The sequence below is a fragment of the Telmatherina bonti genome (assembly GCF_933228915.1).
Source record: "Telmatherina bonti genome assembly, chromosome: 11".
Classification (NCBI taxonomy): Eukaryota; Metazoa; Chordata; class Actinopteri; order Atheriniformes; family Telmatherinidae; genus Telmatherina; species Telmatherina bonti.
The window spans coordinates 17,096,991-17,116,285 of record NC_136629.1 but is presented as its reverse complement, the minus strand read 5'-3'; the positions used below and the strand labels follow the sequence as shown (position 1 = coordinate 17,116,285).

General features: G+C 39.1%; 1 protein-coding gene across 1 annotated transcript in view; it reads right to left on the bottom strand.

The window, feature by feature from the left end:
* Positions 1 to 19,295, bottom strand: part of LOC306762177 (gamma-aminobutyric acid receptor subunit pi) — a gene marked incomplete at both ends in the record, with an annotated part of 79,721 nt that overhangs the window by 20,538 nt on the left and 39,888 nt on the right. Inside the window, 2 exons of the mRNA XM_079248591.1 lie at positions 1,901 to 1,968; positions 5,381 to 5,493. Coding sequence (XP_079104717.1) covers positions 1,901 to 1,968; positions 5,381 to 5,493 — 181 coding nt within the window. The remainder of the gene's footprint in view (positions 1 to 1,900; positions 1,969 to 5,380; positions 5,494 to 19,295) is intronic.

The window sequence follows — 19,295 nt, the reverse complement described above, 5'->3', positions numbered from 1 at the left end:
CAATTCAAAGACTGGTATTTGGAGAAGATGGAACTTCTAAATGGTGAGAGCTTCAGTGGTTGATTAGTTCAACCAGTACAAAATCTTTTTTCTCTCGTATACAGACGACACAGGATTTGCAACATAGCTTCAGGTAAACGCAGACATTCACACAAATGTTCATCCAGTCCAACCTGTTGTCCTGCCTGTCTTAGAGTGTATTTAGCATACATTATAAAATCTGCCTTAGCTAAACAAGCTAAATTACCAACTGATAGATGTTGATACAGCTGTCAGAGCAGTATCTCTGTCAGGTTACATTTAGGAAAGCTCCAATTATTTAAAGGTTATGCACGAGTAAACCACACCAAAAGCACCACCCCAAGACACGTTTTAACTTAGTTTTACCTAATTTAAAACAGAGGCAATTTAGAAATATTGCTGATCTCTTCATCCAAAGGATTTGGAGGTGAGGAGGCATTCAAGTTTCTTCCATGTGACAGCAAAGTGGTGAAAATTTCTCCAAGTTCTTTTTTTTTAAGCTAATGCGAGGTGTTGCTCCTCATTTTCATGACAATATTTTACCATGTTAAGATATCTAAATGTAAACAATGAAAAAAACCCAAAAAAACCCAAAACAAAACAAAACAGGGCAAATCAGCTACAAATGCCTAAATTTGATCATAGATTATGATTTACAGAAATGCTCAGATGGAATCCATAAAAAAAAAGAAATTGGCAAGGTAAATAAAGTTAAGTCTTAATTCTAAATTGAGTGAGAAAACACACACACACACACACACTGTAATGGTTCATGTAACACCAACTGATGGAGATGACACACAACTTTCCACAACAGCATCACAGCATGACTTTAGTGCCACAGTAGATGTTCAAAAGGTGTGACAAAACTTATCAAACCTACTGAACATCATCATTTTCTCCAAATAAAATATAATACTCAGTGCCCACTTTAGTCCATGTTAATATAGTCAACAGACATTAGCAGATCAGATAGGAACTCAGACCTCGCATTGCATAAACAACCCAAAAATACATAATAAATAGTGAGAATGAAATGATTTCATTCCAAGCTAGATAAAGTTTATTGTGGGAGCGTCATACATGTGTGACTGTTGGGATGGCGTCTTTAAGGGACTCAAACAGCTGCAGCTTGTCCTCCATACAGACACTAAATAAAGAACAGCAACTCTTGCTTGTGTTAAAACTAAGCAAGTGAAACAGCTTTTCAGTTTTTTTCCTCTTTCCAAATTAGACATTGTTATTTAGTTGAAGGCTGATAGAGTTTATACTTATCAATGACTATTTGCTTGTTTCCATTTTTATCTTCTTTTAAATGCAGATGATATTTATTTAGTTGCTTAATTTTATGCTTTTGTTGAGATAATTCTTATTTGTCCTTCAAAACATTTTAAGACAAATGTTGAGAATCTATGCTGTGGCACATAAACAAAGAAGTTCTGAAAGTTTCATATAATTGAAGAATTGTCAAATCAGGTCAGTCACCACCAACACAATGCTTGGGAAAAACAAGGAAAACATATCCCTACATCTGTGTACACAATGCCTCCCTTTCTTAGGCAAGGCTATTTGTATGACACATTTCATATGCAAGACAATTCAGAGTGCTTTACATAAAACATTAAAAACATTGCAGATGGTGCAAGAAAGTATTATAATGTAACTTTTCTGCAGAAAATGCAAATGTAAGAACACAGCGTCTTTAACCATTTCAGAACTTTGCAGTTTTTCACACAAGATGTGATAGCCGCAGACAGTCTGAAAGGGGTCAGGATTAGACTGAGTTTAACTCAGAGGTCAATTGTTGCTCCTGATAAGTTTTGTGCTCAAACAGAAGCAAAGAAAAAGTCGTCTCACAAATCCATGAAATAAATCTTACCATGTTGATCTCTGAGATGGTGTCGATGCTGGCGATGTCCAGGCTCATGCCAACTGTTACAGGATCGTCTGCAGACAAGAAACAAGTCACCACAAGCCCCTCGTACGATCACACTCTGATTGGAACGATTTAAATATGCATTTCATGTCCGTCTGATTCTGACATCAGTAACTCAGGGATATCCCATTCCAGTCCTTCAAGGTTACGATCCTACAGGTTTTAGATGTTTCCCTGCTCCAACACACCTGATTCAAAGCCATTCAGTAACTTGTAAGCCTTTATTTCAAATCATGTGTAACAAATCTGGGAAACAAAAACCCTGCATGACATTGCCTTTGCAGACAGAACTCTGGTCTGACTGACAGGTATGTTTACTGTAGAATAGAATAGAATAGAATAGACAAGACCAGACCAGACCAGACTAGACTAGACTAGACTAGAATAGAATAGAATAGATATTGAGAATACACTGTAACAATGTGTAACAATGAATCATGTTGTATTTTGTAAAGTTTTTGTAGGACAGCATGGTTAAAAATGCCAAAGCCAGCCCACATGCCTCGACAGCTGCAGCATGTGAAGCATGAACCTCCTCGAGAGGATTAGTTCTCCCTGAATCACCTACAAAAAGGGGGTAAAACTTTTCTGCTTTTCTATGATGCATCTCCTTGCTGTTTTACCATCTTTTATTACATTGTCAGAGATTAATGAGCTTTTTTATTGTCATGCAGACGTGTGTCCACTGTGGTTTAAGTAAGTGTTTTGCATTAAATTACTGGAGTTTAGTTTTATAGTTTAGTTTTTTTTTATTGTTTTTGTCACACCATAGGCACCACCTTAAACTGCTGGATTATGAAATTAAATACTTTATTAATCCCAGAGGGAAATTGCAGTGCTGTGGTCTTTTTTTTTTTTTTTTTTTTGAAGAAGAGACAATAGTTAATCCAAGGAAAACATTGCCTTGCTCTGGAAAACGGCAGGCATTGCTGCAGGCAGAAATGATTTCAGTAACATTCTGTATGACACTGGATTTGAGAAAAGCTCACACTGAACACGTTATTTCTTCACTGTGTTGCATTCTTGTCCGGACAGTCAGCTCCAGGATCCATAGTTATTCTCAGCACACCAGTTTGTTCAGTCTCTAAGTCTCTGGCTTTGACGCTGCTGTCCCAGCAGATGCTGCAAAGCTGATTGCATGACTGCACTTTCCACAACACACTTACAGAAGATATGCAGATCTTAGTGCAGACAGTGATGACCTTAGCTTCCCTAAGTAGCAAGAGTCTCATCTGCCCTGACTTTAAGATGCTTCTGCATTGTTATTCTAGTGTAGTCTGTTCCCTCGCTGAACTCTGAGGTCTCCACCACCCCCACCTCGTCATGTAGACAAGTTAGAGACCTTTAGGACTGTAATGGGTCCTAAAAGGTGTTCATTTGCTGATTGAGGTGAGCAAACAGTCTCAATGTCTGTCATGAAGTGAAAAGTTAAGGAAGGAGCTCTGTAGTCATTTGCTTCAGATGGTTGGAGTTTTATGAGGTACTGGAACCAGGCATGACGTTTTCCACAGCACAGAAACAAAACCCAGAAACTAACTCAGGCTGGTGTTAACAAGGTGCTGAAGAGTCTGACATAGTTGTTCTGAGGAGGTTTTTAGAACTCTGGGGGTGACACCATCTGGACATCGGAGACCCACAGGCTAGAGGTGGAGGCAGAGGAGGTCTCAGTTTGTTCTGATGTGGAGGGAGATGAGGCCGTGTTAAGGTCCACGACTGAGCTCCAGGGTGACAAGGTGAAGGTGTGTAAGGACAGCTGGGGAAGGTTTGTGGAAGGTTTGTAGTCTGTTGGACTGGGAATGAAGAACCTACTGAAGAACATGTTCTGCTCATTAGCTCTGCCCAGACTTCCATCAGTCTGACCTTCCTTTACCTTGAAGCCAGTGATCTTTCGGCAGGGCTCTTTAGCATTTGCATACATTAAGTCCAATGTTTTCTTTTCTCTGGTGGAGCAGCTAACAAATGGGTGGAATGTCGGAAATGTTTCCGAGAGACATTGCTGAAGTCTCTAGAGATTGCAATGGATGCATTAGGATGCTGTGTTTGTAGCCAAGCAACAACTGAGCTGATGATGTCACTGGCTGTGTCTGCACAGGTACCAGGTGTGACATACCAGAATAACGCAGGCAAACTCTCTGGATGAATAACATGGACAAAAACATGGCTAACAGTTTGATGCCCCTCCTGCAGATCTTCTCCTATTAGGTAGCATGTCCAGATGGCACAAACATTAAAAAGCATTGCAATCCCACCGCCTTTAGCTTTTTGCAGACTTGACTGCAGTCTGCTTGTAAAGTCTTAAAGCGGTGTACAAACACACAGTCTATGATGTGTTCCTCCAGCCATGTCTCGGCGCAATACGGCAGTCTCTTTCTTTTGGGACTTTGCTAGAACCTCAAGCTCATCCATGCTGTTAATGAGCAATCTAATATTACCCATCAGAACGATTGGAAGGAATGATCTGCGTTCTTCCTGCTGGCATCCTCTTCTGTTTCTCTTCAACTGCTTTGGCAGTTGGCATGCTATTTCACTGATTATCTTGGTGTTGGATAGTTAATTAGTTGATCCCGCTGGCAAACAACTGTTCCGTTGCCATGGAAAGTCACCATAACAGGTTTTTAAACAATCCAAAGTACGCAGAGAAATCATTCAAACACCAAAGACTTCAAACGACCATAAAAAAGAAAAAAAACACTTGTTGGGTGGTTGTATTGGAAAATAGAAAAATCTTATGAATCTAAAAACCAACAAGAGTATGACTGGACCTACTCTGGTTTGCTTCCACCATGCAGAGCACGTAGAGGGAATAAATCTTGTCAGATTAGTTTTGTGGCAGAAATGATCACCTAATTCTGCAACAGTAAACATTTATGCACGCAGGTGCTTTCACCATCATGGTTTGCCTCAGCTTTAAAGGCAGGAGCTCTGGTGATTATGCTAAACAGCATTCGCCTTGATGAAGTCCAAGGTGTTACCGTGGCTCAAACAGGATAAACAAACCATAATCATATTGTGATGGTTTCACAGAGCCTAGAACAACAACAGCAAAGGATTTGCCTGGGATGACATAATATTCTTTGTAAAGGTTTATGCCCAGACAGACGTCTGTACAGCCAGTAAATAAACCACCTGGTGGAAATTAAGAGGACAAACTATGAAATGTCTAAGACAAATGACAGATTTTCAGATTTATATTATTAAGGTCATTTATGCATGTACACTTTTTACTGACACTCTTTCTTTTTGGTGAAATAAAGTACAAACATTTTGTATGTGATTCAGTTACATGGAAGTTTGTCACTGTGTTAATACTCAGACATACAAGTGACAATTTGCAATATGAACACCCTCCCTTTTCTGTCAAATGTACGTGGCCCCTGAGTGCTCTGTCATTTCCATGTCTACATGTCTCTACAGTTTCCTTACTGTCAAAGAAAGGCCTAAGGTACTTGTTGTAGCCTTTCATCAGTCGCTGGATGGTAGGAGGCAGGATCTCTCCTTCCTTCACTTCTGCATTGAGCAATGAGCTCTCTAACAACCTGAGAACAAAGACAGAGAAAAGAAGAGCTGAAATAAGAGTTATTTTTCGTTTCTCCTCCCGTTACCACGTTGACTCCTCTTCACTAGTCAGAGAATCTGCAGGGTGTCGATTGACTTTCACTTCAAATCTTACAGGGTGTGCTGAGTGGAAGAAAAGGCATGAGATGAAAACAGAAACAAGGAACTAAAAGATGAGCTGAGGAGGACAAAAAACAGGCTTGCAGGCTTTGTTTCACCATTATGTAACTCTGAATTGACCTGGTCCTGAAAACTTCTTTTAAAAAAAAACAAAAAAAACACACACACATATATATATTTATATATACATATATTTACACACATGCATACTTGCTGCTTTCTTTTTCAGGATTTATCCCCTGTTTTCTGAATACTATCCTTAAAGGCACATTGAAGTGTGGGAAGATGATTATATTGGTAGCAGTTGAGGAGGGGGAAAGAGCACTTATTGTGCCTTTCCTTGTGCTGTATGTGTTTGTGTATAAATCAGGCTTTAAATACAGAAAGGCTGCTCTGTAGAATGGAAGCCCCGAGGCACATGCCATGATGTAAGAGAGGCTAAGGCAAGGCAGATCAGGCCATGTGCAGAGGCAGAAGAACATTCATCTCCACACACTGGCAGCAGTCTCGCTTGTCACTCGTGCACTGCAGTAGTCAAACATATGAGGAAACAAAGAATAGTGAAGCAAAAATGGGAATTTTCTTTAAAACCCAGTATTATTAAAACATCCATTACAGTGAAAAAGGCTGCATATTTTGAATCATCTGTAGTCTGCAAATCAGTTGTTGCATGTTGGTGAAAGTACATAGTGTTGAATAACACTGCCATAGTATCTGTATCTGGGATGGCCTGGCAACCTGTCCAGGGTGCTCCATGCCTCTTGTCTCATGATTGCTGGGATAGGCTCCGTCCCCTAGTGACCCCTAATTGGATGAAGCGGTATTGAAAATGAATAGTGTTTGTATTAAACACTTGAGACTGTCAAGGAAGTAAAAATAAGACAAAATGTCCCAATTTTTTGTTTTTGTCATTTAGCAATGAATTGTGAAGTAATCCAACAACTTAAAATTGCAAAGAACAATCCAAAAATCCTCTTTTCCACAATTGACTATTTATTTAATCCCAATTCTGATAAACTCTAAATAACTCCATCTGATGCAGGTAAAATCAACCACCTGAGGAAAGTGTTATCGTGGTTAATGCTGAGATGCTCAACAAACTTTTCTCCACTGTGAGTCCCACCACATGTATTTTAGATCCCATTCCAACTGCACTTTTTAAAACCTTGTATGGATCTTAAACCTTGTATGGAGCTCTTGAACATGATGAATTGCTCTCTTCAGACTGGAGTCTTTCCTGCTGCCTTCAATCTGGAATCTGGATGTTAATGATTTTAACAATTACAGACCTGTATCCAATATCCAACCTGCCATTCATAAGCAAAATTTTAAAAAAAACAAAACAAAAATTCAACTTCATAACTTTTTAGATAGCCATAATGTTCTCGAGAAGTTTCAGTCTGGATTGAGGGTGAAACCACAGCATAGAGACAACCCTTGTAAAGATCTTAAACAATATTAGATGCAACGCAGATTCACAGAAACTAATAGTCTTGGTGCTGTTGGATCCTCTAAGAAGACTTAAACATCTACTTGGTCTTTCTCTGGTGTTGCTCACAAAGGGTTCAGGTCCTACCTAACAGACAAATTCTTGGTTAGTCTGGATAATTGTGTCTTAAAGACACATAGGATTGTATGCGGTGTGCCTCAGGGATCAGTTCTATGCCCTGTTCTTTTCAATCTTTGTATGCTCCCGCTTTCGCAGGGCAACACGGAGACACTAACGCATGCTTTTATCACTAGTCGCTTGGATTATTATAATGCCCTGCTCCTTGGTCTTCCCAAAAAGAGTATTTTGGCTTTTCATTTATTACAAAATTTTGCAAAGACCAAGGGGCGGGCCCACATTACACCTGTTTTAAGGTCATTGCATTGGCATCCTGTGTTTGTCAGGATCAATTTTAAAGGTTCATTTACTAGTTTATGAATGTGTTAATGGTTTTGGGCCTTGTTATCAAATTTGCTTTGACTTAAACCCTCACGGACCCTGAGATCCTCTGGCGCTGGTCTTCTTATCGTTCCTAAAGTCAGGACAGAGGACTTCAGGGCTGCAGAGAACATTCGTGTTTTTAAGACCAGGCTAAAAACTCAACTTTTTAATTTGGCTTTTACTTAGTAGTTATTGTCTTAGTGTGTATGTTTTGTTTTTTCATTTTTTGGACATTTTCTTCTATTCTACTATGAGCTTTATACATCGAAATTACAATTGACATTAATATTTAAGTATTTACTGTTTTATTATTTATAATTATTTTAAAGTTTTAGCATATTTTCCAGTGTTCCTCAGAGGGAGCCCTCTGTGCCGAGTGTCATGTTAGCCATGGCTGCGGTGCCTTTCACATTTTTGAACATTTGACAAGTGCCCATGTTGGTGACCTTGCTGCTGTTATCTGGTCGACTCCCGGTGCAGACAGCTCCTGTGATAGTGTTTCCTTACTGAGCTGCTCCGTATTCAGCAACATTAAACTAGATGTGTGCATGATGATAAAGATGACTGTTGGAAATGGATGTTGGGTGTGTGTCTGTGTGTGTACGTGTGTATGTGTACGTTAAAGTGTGTGGGCAGGGCAGGACTGAAGGACTTTTCTTTTTTGTCCTTTTTTAATGTATAAAGCACTTTGTGTTACATTGTACTGCATAAAAAATGCTTTATTAATAAAGCTTAATTTGATAAAACTTGATTTCATCAGGCTCGAAAGCATGTGGTCTCTCCTTTGTAATAAATCTCATTCCATATTGAATTGTATAGTGAGAAACGTGAATGCATGTACAATCCAAGTAATCAGTCTAGTACTGTACCTCTCAAGTTACGTAGTTTCACCTGGGAGCAACAGTCATGCAAAGTTACCGGAGCTGAGATCAAGATTGATTTTTTATCCACATTAAATCAAATTTAATTCCATTTAGTATTTGTTGCAATATTTTACAGAAAGCCACAAATGATGTCAGGAGAAAAACGGTGGAAAAGTAACAGAATTTTAAAATGTTTGTATCAAAGTTCATCACAATCCATCCAATATCTATGTAAATATTTCACTCTAAACCTGGATGGATGGTTAATGCTTCCATCTCCAGACTCCACAAGCATTTTTCATATTAGAGATGATTTCATTTAACATGCTGCAAGTTTAAACAGAGATGCTTTTAAATATTTTAAATTTTTATGGGTTTCTTCATTAAATCCCCCCCTTTCTGTCATGTCTGAGTTATAGAAAAAGATCCCTGTGCAGACTATCAGGTAAAGGACAATAATATATCCATATTCCAAAATAAACTTCAGGCACTGCAGAGGTAGATAGCATGAAAATAGAAATCTAATAATATAGAAAAGAGTACATTTTGGCTTGATGAGCAACCTGCGACAACAAGAACAGAAAAAAAGCTGCTTGGCTGAATCCAACTCAGCTGAAAAGCCAATGAAAACCTAAAGCATTGCATCTCATTGCTTCCCAAATTTAGACTCACAGCGAGTGAATGATTTAATAAAAATACAGGATTTTTTATTCTCATTTAAAACATGTTTCACCATCAATCAAACTCAAGATGTACAAACACAGAACTGCTCTCGACTGTTCAAAGTTGCCAGATTTGAAGAATCTCCGCCCCAGTTGTGCTTTTCAACACGTAGGTAAACTGTGCTGCTGTGGAAAACATAAGGAGATGACATACAGTATGTAAGGCAGTTATTATAAAAGACTTTTTTGTAATGTTAAAAGGGTCGGAACTTTGACCAACTTGGCACTACTTCTTTGCTGCATAATTGCATTGCTTGGTCCGAGCATCCTCTACTACTTGATAAGCTATTTATCATGCCCACAAAAAATGTAATCATTTATGAAAAAAAAAAACAACAAAGGTTAAAACCAATGAGCAACAGGATGACTGATCCTGACTGAAACGGAGAATATACCAGGAGGAAGGAAGGAAGTGAATATGTGAAAACTGTACTTTTCTCTCCTTTGTTATCAAGTAATGAGTCACTGATTCTGTAATTGAAACTAATGTTTAACAAGCTAAAACTAAAGTGTAAACAGGTGCAACAAAATGTCAACACCTGGGAGGAGGAAAAGCTGACATGTGGACACGTTTCTCATTTGATGCGAAAGCTAAACAAAATGCTCTGTAAACCAAGTAAAGCAACCATTACCAACCAGCAATCACAAAAATCAATACAAACAAAGCATTTGTATGATATGAATATGTCTGGGGTCTACAGCCTGCAGCTCCAGGACTGCAAGTGACTTTTTGTACCTTCTAATATGGTCCCTGGTCCTGCATGAACCAACAACAAATGCTTATATAGATATATATATATATATATTCTCCCAGTCAATGGTTTAGAGGACAGTTTCCCATTGGATATAATGGGAAAATGTGTCCAAACGCGTCCATATCCATATATATATATAAATATATATGTTTCTGTTTCTCACATTGTGTATTTGTACATAGTACATTGTGATTCTTTTTTTCCCACTACTGTGATTGTTTTAACCCAATTAATTCTGTATTATTGTCCGGTGTGCGTGTGTGTGTGTGTGTGTGTGTGTGTGTGTGTGTGTGTGTGTGTGTGTGTGTGTGTGTGTGTGTGTGTGTGCGTGTATAAATATAGTCACTCATTTTAGTCCAGTCCAACTGTCAGGACTCTCAGTTTGTTCAACCTTTTTTTTTTTTTTTTTTTTTTTTTTTTTTGCTGTACCTCAAGTTCCTTTGATAATAAAATGGTTTATTTTGCAACTGTTTCCTGCCGTTTCCTCAATTTGCTAGTCTTTCTATCCTTCATCTGGATCCTTCCCTAAATTCCACAGTTACACAGTCACGGCAACTGAGAATTGAAAAGAAAAAGACCAAATTCATGATGCTCCCACCAGCACCTTTGAAGCAGGAATGTTTATTTCACACCTTAAATATCAATATGATTATGTTTACTATGCTCAGTTAGTAAGCAATGTCCTACTGGGCCTGCTGCTCTGAACAGAATCCACTTGAATTCACCAGACCCCAGAACCTCACTTTTAATCCAGACCAGCATCTAAAGTAAAGGTAAAAAAAAAAAAAAAACTCTTCCAGGAACCTCCGCTTGTTTCACCTGACTGTGGCAAATCAGCTTAGACAGTGGGGCGCCGCTCCCTCCCAGCAGACTGTTGCTAGGCTGCGTAGAGTCTCACCCACATGCCTTATTGCCTGTTGTTTCAGTTGGCAACAGCTTTAGATAGCAAAGCCATGTTAGTGATGGTGCTGACACCTCTCTCCTTCCGGCATGCTGCATTATCAATCTGGGTCACCCTGTTTGACCCCTGATTACCTATTCAAATGGTTTTGCATTAGTGTGAGAAGGTGTGTGTGGTTAACATTACTGTATAAAAGCAAAAACATATAGCAAAACCACATCAAAACAGAGGAGGCAGGTGAAGAGAAACTTCAACAGGAAAAGTAGATATTTGTAATGAAATGAAAATAAGGGAAAAAATAGGCGAATGTGTCATTTATCAAACTCTAGATTTCCAATAATATAGACACGCCCATTCATCTTTTAGGCTGTCTAAAGATGTAATGCAGGTTTTACGGCAGAATATGTACAAAGAGCTCCCTCTCCTATCATCCTATCCATCTCTGTAAATCCCCAGACTCTAACTTTTAGCTGTCTAAACCTTCACCTGCAGGCAGGGATGGGACCTGAGCTCTCCAGCCTGCCAAAGACTTGCAAACCACTGAGCCCTCACTGTGGAAAAAACAGGAAACAGAAATGCAGATCTTTAAAATTCTCCAACAATCGCAATGACATTTATTAATACTACCAACAAATCTGATTTACAAGACAACATGGTCATGAGGACAGACGTCGACGTGATGCACTACTAACAACACATGAAGCACACTCTTCATACACACACACAGAGACACACATACATGTATAAATGCACGCAGAAACAAACATCAGTCATATCTATTTCCTGTGGGGTCCCTCTCACCTGAGATGAAAGCATGGTGTGTGAAGAGCACATTTACTCTGAGCGCGTGCTGACAGACCAACACACCTACCCACCTATCAAGAATAACAAGATGACACACTCAATGCCCACAACTGTACGGAGGAGACCTCAGTCATTTTACGCAAGAGGTTCTGTTCTGCTTTGACACAGTTTAAAACTATATATATATATATATATATATATATATATATATATATATATATATATATATATATATATATATATATATATATATGTATATATATATATATATTCAGCTTTTGGGTGAAATTTCACAACAAGCCTAAAATGCATTCAAACCTGTACAGGTGAACTTAATGTGATCTTCTCTAAGCTTTTAAATGCACATGTCCAACTGTTAAATGTTTCAATAAATTTTGCACAAGTTGCTGTTCTCTAACAAGGAGCTTAACAGCAAAAATCACGGCAGGTGTGTGATCCTTGGATTGACCAATAAATGTCCTGGTTCAATTAGAGCTGGTGTTTAAACAGTTGTCCTCATCATGCTGTTCACATTTTGACATCATGAGACCAAGACGACACCTAACAATGGAACAACAGTCCCTTGCCATTGCGATGCTTCAAACAGGACGTTCTCAGACAGAAGTGGCCACTGAGCTTGGAGTGTCACAGAGTGTCATCAGCAGGTTGCAACAGAGATATGGAGAGACTGGAAGAGTCACAGAAAGGCCTAGAAGTGGACGTCCTTTGGCCACATCCCGTGCTGATGACCGCTACATTGTGAACACTGCCCTGAGAAACCGGATGATGAATGCCACTCAACTCCAGGCACGTTTAAGAGAGGTGAGAGGCACCCAAGTGTCACGTCAGACCATTCGAAACCGTTTCCATCAGCGTGGTCTGCGTGCTAGACGACCTGCACGGGTACCTGACCACACCACCAGGCACAGGCATCATCGTCTTGCATGGGCCAGGGAGCATTTACGCTGGACGAGGAACCAGTGGGCCTCAGTGCTGTTCTCTGATGAAAGTCGATTCACACTGAGCAGAAATGATGGCCGGCAACGATGTTGGAGACGTCAGGGAGAGCGCTATGCATCAGCCACTGTTGTCACCAGGCGAGCTTTTGGTGGTGGCGGTGTTACAGTGTGGGCAGGGGTGTCCACTTGGTACAGAACTGCCCTACACTTTGTGAATGGTACAGTGACAAGCCCATACTACCTGAATAACATCATTAATCCAGTGATTGTGCCCCTACATGAACAGCACAGGCCTAATTTCATCTTCATGGACGACAATGCTCCTGCTCATCGAGGCCGCATCATCAGGGAACGGCTGTTGGAGACTGGTGTACCTCAAATGGAATGGCCTGCACTCTCTCCAGACCTGAATCCCATTGAAAACCTGTGGGATCAGCTGAGCCGTCCTGTAGAGGCTCGAGACCCTGCACCCCAGAACCTCAATGACCTGAGGGCTGCCCTTCAAGAAGAGTGGGATGCCATGCCTCAGCAGGCAATAAGTTGCCTTGTGAACAGCATGAGACGTCGTTGTCAAGCTGTAATTGATGCTCAAGGGCACATGACGTTCAAATTTTTTGTTGTGGTGTAACTACCATTGTTGTTACCTTTTGTGTTGAATGAATTTTTTGAGATGAGGAAATCAGTAGTGCATCCTTCTACTTAAATGTCTTACTTTTATGATATTATATCACTGTAGCATAAACATATTGCATTTTCCATAAATTTCACCTGAAAGCCAAATATCCCTAACTTTTTGTGAGTAGTGTATATATATATATATATATATATATATATATATATATATATATATATATATATATATATATACATATATATATATATATATATATATATATATTTATATATATCAAACATGCAAAGAGATGTGACAATCTCTTTGGGCCTCCATCTAAATACAGTGATATAGAATGTTTTATTGGGAAGCCAGACCTGTGTAAAGATTTTATGACATTGGCATAGAATTCCTCTAAGTTACTTACTTATAGGAGGGTTTACCTCAACATAAACGAGACGCCAGAACATCTGAAGTCCATAGGTTCTTCTGGGACCAGCACCAAGAACAAAGTTTTGCATGTACTTGCTTATTAATATGTAAGAACACATGGTTTCATCTTATATCTTTAACATACAAGCCGTAACATCATGTTTACACAGCATTAAAAGGTTAAGTTGTACCAAAGACATTCATCTTCAGTCAGCCTCATTGCCTCATTTAAAATATCAGAACTGACCCAAGGAAAGAAAAAAACAAACTTCAACACTGATCATCTGTAACACCAGAAGATGTGGAATTGTTTCCATTTGCTGCTCCAATAACCAAAAAATCTTTTTCTTTTGCAATCAGCATTTGCAAAAGAAATGCATTTTGGCAATGCTGATTTCCAGAGATGTGTTGTGTAACTGTGCTTGGTACAAGAATAAGAAAATTTCTTTAGTAGATTTCTTTGTGGTAATGATGGTTTTCACCAGTAAATCCCATTCCGCTGAAAAACCCTTCTACTACCCTTTCAAATGGTACCATATTTTTCAGGAAACTTCATTTGTGAGATGTGCCAAATAACTAATTGTGGTGTTGACTACAGTTTTAAGCTCCTGGTGTTCTGGGCGCTGACAGTCAGATGCCTGTTGTACCTGTGAGCATGGACCCTGCTACGGAGATCAGCTGATGTCTACTCCAAGCATGTAATGTATATATATATATATATATACATTACATGTATATGGACACAGCCTGTGCAATAGAACAGAGGTGCCCAAAGTCAGTCCACGAGGGCAGCTACAAATATAAAGGGGCATTATCAGCTTAGAGAGAAAGAGACATAGGAACAGGCAGAGTCACCATTAGACTGACTTTTGCTAGCTGGAGAGAGCTCAGAGACAACATAGGATGCAAGACATATGTTGAATTAACCTTCAGTAGGGTTACCATAGTGAGAAATTGACCTAAAAAAGTAGGGACTTTAAGGTTACTGAAATGTAACTGGGTTAAGGTTTGTCATTAGTTACTCAGGTTAAGGAAAGGAACAGAACTGCTTGCATTAAAACACGGGTGTCAAACCCCAGTCCTTGAGGGCCAGTATCTGCCAGGTTTTTGTTGTTTCCCAGCAGCAAAACACCTGATTCTGTCATGGTCTGGGAATCTTGTGTCTTTTTAGTTCCCGTTTCCTGTTTTATATATTTTTCCATAATTAGCTCCCTCATGTCTAGTTTCCTGTTAACTAGCTCACCTGGTTTGATTTTCTGATTCATTTCACCTGTTCCTAGTTACTCTCTCCATGTATTTATATATCTTGGTTTATGTTCTCAGCTGCTGGTTCACTGTGCTTTTGTTGGCTTTGTGTGTTTGCTTCTGAGTTTTTTGGAGAATAAATTCATTTTCACTTTGCTTACCTGGTGCCCGTCCAGTATTTGGGTCCTAACCTCCACCAAAACCTTGACAGATTCTAATTAATTGTATCCAGCAGCTTCTTCTAAACCTTTTTGTTCATTAAGGTCAGGCATGTTGGAGCGCAATGGATCATATAATATTCATTTTATGGTAGCAAAGTCCCACCCCCTTTAGTTAAAGTATACAAATAAACCAGATATTTAGCTGAAATACAGTTCTTTGGAAGTACGCTGGGGGAAGTATACATTTGAGGAAGGTCTTGTGCCCTTTTGACAAGTCACAAAGTACTGAACATACTGGCTGAACAGCTGGGTGCTGACATGAGCATCAGTGCTACATGACACCAGTTCATTTCTTAAGGCCTTAACCTGTCATGACATTGGAAGAAGAAACATCACCAGAGACAAATGACAACTAAACAACACCTTCTGATGCGCTAATGAGCCTGTCACAAACAGTTGTTTCTGGGCCCTCTGAACTTGCTGGAAAAGGAAGCGAGAGCAGGAAGCAATGTTCATTCTGTCCTAGTTTGTCATGATCAAAATCTTCCACTCAGTAATGAGCCCTTTGGATACTTCTGCTCTGCATAGCTCCTCACTCACATTTCTTGATTTCTTTTTTTGAATTTCCGACCTCCTCTTTCCTGCCTTTTCCTGTTTCTCTCTTTTCCTCTGTCTCATGCAAATATTTTGATGTTTATAATGTTCAGATGTTCATAATTCAGATAATTAGCAAAAAAAAAAAAAAAAGCATGATACAACCATCTAGCAATAAAGCACCTTTTTTATTGTTGATTCTTTGAGCACTTTGGCTTCATGCTGCATATTATTTTCTTTTTTTTAAAACTGCAATGCTGCCCACCACCAATCTATTAAGGATTCGTGGCTAACACAGCCTTTGAGGGTATAATTATATCCAAATGAGCCTGATGCTGCCCCTCCTCTGGTAGTTGTCATCATCAGCACATGAAATTAATCTTTTCAGACTCATTTAACTTTATTAACATACAAACAGTTATTTCCATGCATTTTTGGTAATTTCTGAGTGGTTTAACTGTGTCAAACAAAGGACTTGGAATATTTCTGCAGTTGTACACTATAAGTGACTTCTGCTACCATGGCAAATTTGCTCATATACATCGTCTGGGCTAAAGGCTACGCTAATATGTTTTGTTAATTTATGTGAATGTGTGGGTGGAGTGGTGGGTTCAGACAGAGGGTGGAAGGGTCGCTTGGAAAGAGGGACTTGAACCCTGTGGCAGAATTTGCCTTTTCAGATTCTGTTTCATGACTTAGCCTCCCCACAGATTAGCGTACCCATCCGCTTTCTCTTACCCCCAATCGCCGATGCACACAAGGCATGGGTCCAGGCAACTCTCACACATTTCACAACAGATTAATTCAGTTGCACATAACCCCTGCAGAGAGCTGAGTAACGCTCTCAGTGGACCCTTTTCGCCCTCCTTCTGCCATTCTCCCTCCCACTCAGCAGTGCACTTGACTCTTACATGCTTCTTACTCTTTCTTTGATTCCTGTCATTCCTCACTCCCCAGGCCCCTTCCACTGTAGAAATCCCTGCGGCCAGCTGCACGCTTAAAGGCTCAAGTCCCACAAAATGTTGTTGAGTTTATATTGACACAGGAATTTGACTGAATATTCACTTCGAGGAAATGTACAAAGCAGCTAAATTAGAATTTGATGAGGGGGTGCATCTCTATCCCACTTATTTCTGTCTTTCATTTCACATTACCCAAAATTGGTTAAAGCAGTTTTGTTTATTTGGTGTTTTTAAGTGTGGGTACACACACTTATACACCGAACATTCAACGTAATCCATTGCTAAAAGCAAAGTGATCATCCTCAGTCCTCAGCCAATCAAAACGCTGATATGTGATCCAGTGTCTTCTGCAGGCCTTCCTCCCAGGGTACCTGCCTTTAAACTACAGTAAAGGAAATGCCCATAATGTGATCAGAAGTAACTTCAGTCAGGTTACGTTCATTAGGTGGCTACAATAGGCTGAGCAAGAAGACAACGGCACCTTCTAAAAGATGAATAGATAATAGCTAAATGGATTGCTTCAATTCATTAAGACAGCTGGTATCAAGGTCTGGGCAGTAGGAAAACAGTGACAGTATGTTTTGAGTAAATATTGTTACTGTTAAATCTTCTGAACAGCCTTGACAGGCTCGTTAGGATGGCCTGTTTATCGTCAAAATGTTTTTGCTAATCTGTCCAGAAAACATTTGTAACACTCCTTTTAGTCTGCATGGTACATGAGGGCTAAATGTTAGCGTGTCAAGTCAACCACTGAGCAAGATGAAATGGTGCATCTAGACTCCAAATAAGTTCTGATTGAGTTTAAATAACATGATGCAAGATTAAATCATAGATGAATATTGTAATTCTGATCCAGGGGTTCACAAGTTTGTTCCCCAATGTCATTGCGGAAGGGCAAAAGATGACTTGCATACAAATATTAGTACGAATGTGTCTGCATTGAAACGTGATATCTTTTTCATTTTCACAAGTTTTAAGAAGCCAAAGAAACCATCAGCCAAAGTAGGTCTACTGCTCTACCGGCAAGTGGCGTCTGGTCTATTAGAATACAATTTCCAGAACATTGCGACACATTGTAAATGCAAATCACACTGGTAGCCATGAATTCTTTTTACTCTGATAAATCCCCACCTTACAAAAAAAACAGAAAACAGTCATTCTGTTGACACGCAACTGCGTGCCAACTAAATAGTTTGTGTTGTGTTCATGGTCAGAGGTTAGCTTGCTTTATGTTCTACCAGTGTTAGAGCTAGATCGTCTCCTTGTAATGTAATGGCTTAAGTCTTTTTTTTTTTTTTTTTTAAGTTTTTTCTAAATACAAAAGACTAATTTCTTATCTGATTCAGCTATTTAGTCATATAAAAAAAAAAAAAAACCAAACAAACAAACTTAAGTTATTGTTTTAAGACGGTGACGAATTCTCTGTACTGATATTCAAGGAATGAGTTCATGTTAGTTACTCCAATTAGTTATTGCGATTTTTTGGGTGCCGATTTGATTTAAATTGCAATTCTCACAATTCTTTGATATTGATGATTTTTGTAGATTAAAAAACAAAATAAATAAATAAAACTTTGTCATTTTTCTTGATTTCAATTAGGAAAAAACAACACAGTAGTCAGATCATCATTCTGCTGCTATAATGCCCAAGAAGGCAAGTAAAAAGTTCAACAAAAACAATAAAAATAACAAAAATTTCAAATGGATTATTTTTGTTTATTTAATAAAAATCTATTTTGTTTAACAAAAAAATCGATTTTATAATTGTAAAAGCAAAAAAAAAAAAACATTTTCAATTTTTTGATTCGATTTTTACATTACTGTGTTACTGTGTCGAGAACTGTTGTAGAGAACTTCCTTCTCCCAGTGCCCTTCCATGACAATGAATCACTGTAACTCATTTAATTATACTTATATTTTATGCTAAACGGCACAACTGCCCTTTGGAGGATTGCTGCAAATTGTGTGGATTATAGCATTATTATATATGTATGGAGATTACTTATTCAGCACCCTGAAATGAGGCAAGCTGACCTTCAAGGTCCAAGATTAAAACTTATCCCTATTCACACTGATGACATGTCCATGTTAATTCCATGTAGATCTGTTGGGAGACCAGAGTTACTGGCTCTTTTTTTTTTTTTTTTTCTTCCATGCAGGGCTAAAGTTGCACTGCCTCCAGATCTCAAGTGCTCTCCTGATTTCTTTGACAGGAGGCCGTGAGTGAGAGGAGGCATCCATTGTCTCTTTGACAGACTGCTGGGGGTAACAGGTAAAACATACAGCATTAGCTCAATCCTCCAGGTGTGCTAGAAATGTTAGACTCATACACGATGCTTCGCCTGTCAAGTTGCATTAAATATCTTTTCTTCTATTCCAGAGAATATTCTTTTTTTTTCTGCATCTGTGAAATGGGATTTGAGAGAAGTCGCTGCGGCTCTCATATACAGAGATTATTCTCTCGCTCATCAGGGACTTTCAAGACTTCCTCAGACCCCTCAGCCATTCTATACTCAGAGATGCAGAAGCAGAGAACCAGGCTCCACAACAAGAAGTCCTCCTGAGTTCGTCTTGCAGGCTTGTGTGGATAAAAGCAGCTGTTTCTCTCTTTCATGCTATCCCAGGCAGCTCCCTAAGCCCCTCCACATGGGAGAAAAGCAGAACTCCCCCTCCAAAAAATACAGAACATTTGCCGTCTTCATAAGCTGACTGAAGTCAGGAG